This window comes from Chrysochloris asiatica, unplaced genomic scaffold (genome assembly GCF_000296735.1).
Source record: "Chrysochloris asiatica unplaced genomic scaffold, ChrAsi1.0 scaffold00101, whole genome shotgun sequence".
Taxonomy (NCBI): Eukaryota; Metazoa; Chordata; class Mammalia; order Afrosoricida; family Chrysochloridae; genus Chrysochloris; species Chrysochloris asiatica.
In genome coordinates, this window is record NW_006408619.1 from 3589350 (window position 1) to 3597682 (window position 8333).

Below are 8333 nucleotides of genomic sequence, written 5' to 3' on the forward strand. Positions count from 1 at the left end.
TAGTTGTTAAGTACCGTCGAGTCGGGCCCGACCCATGGTGACCTAATATAGGGTTTCCGAGGAGGTACTGGTGAGTTTGAGACGCCAAACCTGTGGTTCAAATTAACATTGCATTCCTGTGTTTATCCTACATCACCACACCAAATGTAACAGGCTAATCACTTGCCAATGATGTTAGAAATGTTGGCATCGAAAGCTTTCCTACCCCTGTTAGACGGGGTCACTATGAGTCAGAATCAACTGGATGATACTTCACAACAAACAACCTAACGGCGTATCATACTGCTGTCAGATAGAATTCTGACACTGAAGGATTATTTTAGTAATGAGTGTGGCATTTATGTTCGCGTGAGGGTCTAAAAGAATTTAGATCAAATGAAAATCAAATTGAAAGAATTTCCCGCCTTTGTGTTTGTTTTCCATTTCATCTTTGCCTGATACTTTAGATCCAGAAAGGAGCTCTGGTAGTGTAGTGGTTACGAATCGGGCTGTGAACCTTAAGGTCAGCAGTTCGAAACTACCAGCTGCTCCATGGGAGAAAGATGAGGTGTTCTGCTCCTGTAAAGATTTACAGCCTCAGAAACCCTATACAGGGTCGCTATGAGTCGGAACCAACCCCACGGCACATAGCAACAATAACAATAGGGGAAAAGTAGGACTATGGAGAGTCTGCTAATAGGAACAAGTTGGTTTCTTTAGCCTAGTGATAACAAAGGAGTCCCGGTGTGGCGCTGTGAGTTAATGCTCCAGACCGCAAAGCCATTTGAACTGCAAGGTTGGTGGTTCAAGCTCACCAGCTGCTCCTCGGTAACCCTGTACAGGGTCGCTATGGATCGGAATCGATTCAATGGTACTTAACAACAGTGATAACAGAAAAGGGAAGGAAAAAGTAGGGATTTTTTTTTTTTGGTGGCTACTTAAAACAGCTTTGATAATATGTTTAAACACACCACTGGAAATGCTGAAAAACAAATTTCTGTGAATAGAATCTTTTGGAAGTCAGATAAATACCAAAATTGTCAGTTTGTAGACAGAATCTTAGACTTGGAGCCAATGTGTATCCATTTGGCTTCAGCTCAAACCCTTGTATGTGAGAACTTCAAGCCAAGTTGTATGACTGTCTGAGGCCATGTAACTGGCTGGGAGTTGAACACTATTAAACTCAGAGCTCCTGCTAATGAGGAAATGAGAAAGTCTTACTTTTCTAATGTTTTTTTATGTGATATCATTTCAGTAAGCAGTGGTTATTACCAGTGGTGTCCGTCGGAGCTGAGTTTTTATTTAATCTCTCTGGGTGACATTGTTGCACTTCCCTGTGTTTAGCTTTCCCAGAACTCTCTGCCCTCCGATACATTTTCACCACATTTGCAGCTGCAGAGTGACAGTCTGAGTGGCTTGTATCACCGATCTGCCAAGCTGCCTGCAGCCAGCTTCCTGTTGAAGGTTGGAATGGCTCCTGCTCTTCAGCATGGCCATTTATCAGACGCACGATTACCCTCGGAACCCAGCCGTCGGCTGTCTTCACACTGCATGGTTACACGTGGAACATGCTATTAAGTCATCCTAAGTCTTAGGTGCAATTGAGCCAGGTTCATACTAGTAACAGGTTTTCATTGCTTCCCTTTCCTCATGCGGGAGCCCTAGTGATGCCATGGTTAAACACACAACTTCCAGTCAAAAGGCCAGTGGTTCAAACCCACCAGCTGCTCAACAGGAGAAAGATGTGATAGCCCTCTTTATAAAGATGACAGCCTTCGAAAGCTGTTGTTGTCTAGGGTCCCTAAGAGTCAGAATGGATAATAAAGGGAATGTGTTGATGACAATCAAAGTTAGTTAACTCTTGGGCTGGGGCTTCTTCTAAACTAAAGGGGAAGGGAGGGAGCCCCTCATTGCCAAAGGTTTGCTAGCAGGGCTGGCTGACTCCCATTCTGGGGTTCTGTAGTGGGAACTTCAGCAGTTGTTAAATTATGTGAATTTACTGAGGCCAATAATTTACCAGCCAAATGTCAGTCACCTAATTTAGAAAAAAAAATAAAGTGACTTGCTTCTTTCCAGATGTACGATTGTTTTGCTTTTGGTCATGGGATAATTTTTATTTGCATTTCAGTCTCCAAGTCATGAAAAATCAGAGTAACATTGACTTGTATATTTTTCTATCTCTGAAATGGATATTTTGATTTTTCAAAAGACAATTTCTAGTTTAAAGTGAAATTGTTTTTATCTGATCTTTCACTGGATGTTTATTATTTATGAAACACTGATGTTTGAAACACCGTTAGGTGTTGTAAAGAAAACAAAGGCGTAAAAGCTCTGTAATGAATGAATACTCCATCTGCGTTTTACAGCTCAGAAAAGAGATGTTGTTTAGCTTCTCTGAGAAGAGAGAGGCACAAAGACTTCTCCGAAGTTGAAAAGCTACTCAAGTCGGATTCATGTCCGTGTGACTCTAAAGTCGGTGCTTTTAGCCCCCCTTCTACCCTGCATTACTTCTCTGTGTTTAAATTTTGAAGCCCTGGTGTGGCGCTCTGGGTTAATATGCTGGACTGCAAACTCGGTTTGAACTGCAAGGTCGGTGGTTCAAGTTCACCAGCTGTTCCTCAGAAACCCTTTACAGGGTCGCTATGGGTCGGAACCGACTCAACGATACTTAACGACAACAACAAAAATAGAGACGCATATGTGCTCAAAACCTGTTTTCCATTTTTTACTTCACAGACGAGTCACAGATCCAAACAACAGGGATTTAATTACTGTACATCAGCCATTTCTTCTCCATTGACAAAATCCATCTCATTAATGACCATTAGCCATCCCGGATTGGACAGTGAGTACATGTCTTTTTGTTGTTATCAAACGCATATGTTTGGATAAACTCACCAGCTTATATTTCTTACTTTAAGGTCTTGTAACCTTAACTTTCAGACTCTTTCTGCCTCTTTCCCTGAATGCATGACTCAGCATTGACACAGAACCTGACGTCTTTTGAGTTCGGCTTTAGGACCTTCTTCCTTTTACTAGCTAAAATCTCCTCAATTCATTATGCTCTTGGACCTAAACCTGATACATATTTGTTAAGTCTTGATTTTGAAACAAGTTAAGACCCTGAGAAAAGTTGGAAAAAGAGTATGACAAAATACTACATGTTTTATGCAGAGCCCCAGATGTTAACATGACACTTGTTTTATCAATCTCCCTTTCTTCATCTCCCCTCTTAAGACTTTTCTGAGACACTTGAGAGTAAGTCACAGATAAAAGTACTCTTTGACTTACAAATCCTGTAGTGTGTATTTCCTCATAGCAAAAATATTCTCTTAACATTCCCAAGGTGCTATTCTCCGCACCAGGAAGTTAACAGTGATGCAGTTCTGCCTTCTGACTTCCAGACCTTACCCACATTTCTCCGATTATCTCACCTTCTTCTGGCCCCAAAATCCAGTCCGGCACCATCAGTTGCATTTAGTAGTCGTGTCTCTGTAGCCCACGTTTCATCTGGAAGACCTCGTTGATCTTTGTTTACATGAGCTTGTTGATAGAGTAGTCTGATGAACACGATCATAGCCAGGCGGCCAGCGTTACCGTCACCAGTGACAGGACAGTGCTGATATGATGAGAAGGGCACAGTGATATTAGCGTAGTATTCCTGACAGAACTGTCTCCGAGCTTGGACCTAGACATGAGGAGACCCCAGACAAACTTCCTCCGAGGACATTCTACACGGTAACTAAGCCAGGTTGATTCATGAAGGATAAACAAAGATTTGAGGTCTAGTTTCATGTGTATCTTAAGTGCAAGAAAGATTTGAGGTCTAGTTTCATGTGTGTCTTAAGTGCAAGAAAGATTTGAGGTCTAGTTTCATGTGTGTCTTAAGTGCAAGAGCATGACTTCTGAGAGTAATGGATTCAAGACCAGTTGATTATGAAAGATAGGTAAAGATGTCATGGTATCCACAAATACAGGGCATTTCTAAGCAAGAGATGCCCCAAGACATATTTGAACTGGACTCAAGTGTTGCTTACCACAGAAAGGCAGCTATTTTTTGAGAAATCTTAGTCCTTAAAAAAATTGTAATTTTTTTTTTCACCAGTAAATTACAGGTGTGGCACCTGTAGGATAAGTACTTGCCCATTAGGTTGGTTTGAACCACAAGATTGGCAGTTCAAACTCACCAGCCACTCGTCAGAAACCCTATACAGGGTCTCAGTGAGTCGGAACCAACTCAAGGACACCTAACAACAACAACAACAGTTACAGGTTAAGACCTTAGTAGCAGATTCAGCATTCTTACCAAAGAAGGAGCAATGTGATATGTTACAGTCTTTGGGGAAAGACCAAATATTAGGGAAGCTGAAGTAAAGGGAATAGATACATTTTCTGAGGTTTCTGCGACTTCATTAGTTTTCCTTGATTTAATTGAACTTAAAAAAAAAAAGAAAGAAAGAAATTAAATGTAAATAAATGTACCAGCGTTAGAGACAAGTAGTTGCCATGCGTTAGTAGAAGGAGGCCTCTCCGCCCCAGTTGGAGGTATAGGGCATAATGTATAGTGTATTATTGCTGCCCCCTTTCTCCTGGGTAACACTTCAGATGCTCATCTGTTTAAACTGTCTTATGATAGCTTTTTCTCAAAGACCCAGGTAGAATGCCACAGAACTGTTGTCAGCAATAGTGTACCCTGTCTGTGTGTATTTCGGTTTGGTTTGGTGTTGATTGGGCAGGAATTAGAGATTTCGCCGGTGTAGCATGAAAATTACAGCTGAATCAGTGATACTGAATTGATGGGCCTGGAGTGAGAAGAGCGCAGCCGCGGAAGAAAGTCAGGCAAGCCCAGTAAGTGAGCTTCTTCAGCGCTGTGCCGCCTGCTTCAACGACTAGCAAGCACTGAGTGAGGCTCGATGGTAGTCTTCTGCTTTAGCAACAGATACGCAGGGCCAACAAAACCTGTACCTATTCTTTACATGGATGAAACACTTCATGATTTCTTCTCTAGAAAGCAAGATGGATTTTAAAACAGTGTTTTAAAAAGTGTAGCTAACTCCCAGAAACCAGTGTCAGGGAGTCCCAGAGTTCCTGGACAGACAGCTTATTTGCCTGGTCTGCCTGTGGCTAGGAAATGTAGCCCACCTCACTAAGAAGAAGTGACATCAGTAGCCAACTACTGTCCACAACAGAGCTGCAAGCACAAGTCTAATGCTTTCGTCAGAGTGTGGCACCTTCATCCTGATGTGTAATGAATGTCTGAATGGCTACGTCATCATTTAGTTAACTCTCGTCACTTTCATGTCTATAAGACAACATTGGCTAAATGAGTAACTGATCAACTGTAATGACTCTACCCCAAACTCCTCCCCCAGATAGTTCAATTAACTGTCCCCAACTGCCCCCCACAGTATTTTAGGAGTCCTGGTGTAGCGCTGTGGGTTAATGTGCCAGACTGCAAAGCCGTTTGAACTGCACTGTCGGCAGTTCAAGCTCACCAGCTGCTCCTTGGAAACCCTATACAGGATTGCTATGGGTTGGAACCGACTCAATGGCACTTAACAACAACGCAGTATTTTTATTTTTCTTTGGAAAAGTGATAACTCTTTGTGGAGATGTTAAAAACCGGACTGTTAGAATGCAGTTGTAGAATTTGTGTTAAAGGCCTTGTTTTGCGGTATGCCGTGAAAAGCATCAGGACAGCTGGATATTTCTCCATTTGTCACAGATTCAAATCTCCACTTCCAAAGACTTAACTACTGTGCATAATTCATAATTTGGTCATGCTTCTCCTATCTGAAAGTGTGATCACTAAAGCCTACCAAATGATTCTAAAGCCAAAAGTGTTTGTTACAATTAAATAAGTTAACTGATGTTTGATTGTAAGTTTACTTAGTGGCAGAGAGCTCTCTGCCTCAGTTACTTCAACATCGTGAGAAAGGGTAAATTATCTAAAATGCTTACCGTAGTTCATGCTGACTTCCTCACCATGTTCCATTCTCACTCTGGAGTGCCCAAGACTTGATGGTGCCCAGAATAGTGCCACAACTTTTTCTTCTCCTGACTGGGCTGAAAGCCGCCAGGAAACTGAAGCACCTAGAAGCTTGGTTCCTCCTTAAGCTCATGACTGTCTGTGTTTTACAATCCGTCTTGTTTAGGTACCAAATGCTCCCTGAAATCACCCTTCCATTACTGCTTTCCAGCTTTGTAACCTGTTCCGTGTCTTCCACCGTCTAAAGAAAGTAGCTGTTTCTACCACAGTCTTTCACAGCTCTTGGTTACCATCTGATCACTTCAGAAAACATATGCCTGCTGAGCTGTTGTCTGGCGTGTCCTATGGGGTCATTTGCTGAATTAGGAAAGCAGACAAACCCAGAGCGTGATTTCTAAGCTGGGGTCTATTTTAAAAACCCGGGGACGTAAAGGACGAATCCTGAGTGGCAGGGTGACTACAGTGTGGGAGAGCGGTCTCAGGAAATCACAGGACTTCTTTATAGTGGTCAAGAGCAAACATGTCAGTTTGAGAACCCAAGCCGTGGTATTTTCAGTAACCTCGTATGTATGTGAGAACCTTCTCTTTCCTAGTCACAAGGCTAAACAGTGGAGGATAATTTACAGATTTAACTCCTGTCTACTGAGAGATGCAGACAAGAGAACAAGTGAGTCTTAATGGAAAATAATAAACGTAGCAGCTAAAAGAAGTATTCTTATAATGAAAGTGTCCGACTTCAGAGGTCAGAGAAGGCTTCCTGAGGAGAAGTGATTTAAATAAGTGGACACTCGTTATCATGACTAATTGCGACTCACTACTGTAAAGGTCGAAGTTTTGTAACAAAAATGGGGGCATAGTTAATCTTACAGTCCAGAAGCAAAGGACCCTTGGACCATCAAGGGAGAAGAGCACAAGTGGAGTGCGGGACCCTGTCCCGAGAAGCAGCAACACCAGAGAGGAAGGCAGGGATGATGACAGGGAGAGAGAGAGCAGCTGAGGACTCTAGATCCATGGAAAGTGAAAGGTTGTGTGCTGGCGGCCAGGGGGCAGGCTTGCAGAATGTGCCTTTTGGCTGTTTAAATGATTATATGTTCTTGAGTGTTTGTGTGTATACCCCCCCCATCCCCACCCCACCCCCAAAAAAGAAAACAGAGGAATGTAAGCAAATATTGTTGAATGATAATGCATGGAGGAGATTGTAATTGTTGCAGTGAAATGATGGTGTAAAGCCGATGTACTCCATGTGGAGACTCAAAGAAAAACTAGGAACTAGCTAGTTGAAACATTTGTAGGCAGCGAGACTGCGGATTTCTGACCTGTAGCCGAGGGCAGTGGAGGGCCATTGGCTAGTTTGAAGTGAGTGGTGAACGTGCCCGCGTTCTAGGAGCTGACGGAGCAGTAGGAGACTGCTGTGGTAACCCACGGTGGAGTAGGTGGGTCCTGATGAATCCAGGGATACAGCAATGGCTTTGGAGGAGTAGGTGAGGTTCCTAGGGATCTAAAAGGCAAAAGGAAGACCTGAGGTGTTATATAAGGGTTCTCATTTTCTGTTTTGAATAGATGTCAGGTTGCTGTTGCTAAGTGCTGTTGAGTTGCTTCTGATTTATAGCGACCGTGTATAGGGTCTTTGAGGAGCTGCTGGTGAGCCTGAACCGCCGACCTTGCAGTTCAAACCGACCTTGCAGCCACACCAGAACTCCAGATGTTAGGCACTGCTCAACCAACTAAGAAACACCGGTTTAGGGGATGTGGTTGTTGAGGGCTGAGATGAGAGCTGCCTGTGATGAGCAGTGAGATGAGTGAACTCAAAAGAGAGGTCTGGCCTGAAGTCAGCAGTGTATTGTACAAGGATCTTACATCAAGAGGTGGGAACGATTGAGGACACTTCCTTCGGGTGAGGAAGAAAAGAGAAAATGCAGACCCCTGAGGGACAGCACTAAAGATGTTTACAGCACATTTCAAGGAAGAAAACTCTTCCTGTAAGTTGTTACCATTCAGACAGTAGACTTCTTGTTTTCATAATCTAACAAGGAGAGGTTTGTTTGATATGTTTTTTAAATCTGCATTAGAATTCTGCATATTGAGAAAGTGAATAAACTGTGTTGTTTACCTAGACAACCTTTTCAATACCCACATAAGCCACCTGGGTGTGAAATACCTTTGACTTGGTTCTGGCCTAGCCTGTGCCTGCTCTAATGTCTTCTGTTAACCCACTTCTCAGCCCAGCAGCAGTCGCAGCCAGCAAGGCGGGTCTCCTTCTCCATCAGCATCTCTCCACTCCTCCTTAAGTCTAAAACTCTCTTTTCTTTTGGCTCTTCCTATTCCAGTGATGAGGAGGAGGAGTTGCAGCGTAAGTAAGCAAGTG

At 43.0% G+C, this 8333-nt stretch overlaps 1 protein-coding gene across 1 annotated transcript in view; it reads left to right on the forward strand.

Annotated features, from left to right (window-relative positions):
• AKAP13 (A kinase (PRKA) anchor protein 13) overlaps positions 1-8333 on the forward strand; it is a 153650-nt gene that overhangs the window by 64230 nt on the left and 81087 nt on the right. Inside the window, exon 6 of the mRNA XM_006867115.1 lies at positions 2716-2824. Coding sequence (XP_006867177.1) covers positions 2716-2824 — 109 coding nt within the window. The remainder of the gene's footprint in view (positions 1-2715; positions 2825-8333) is intronic.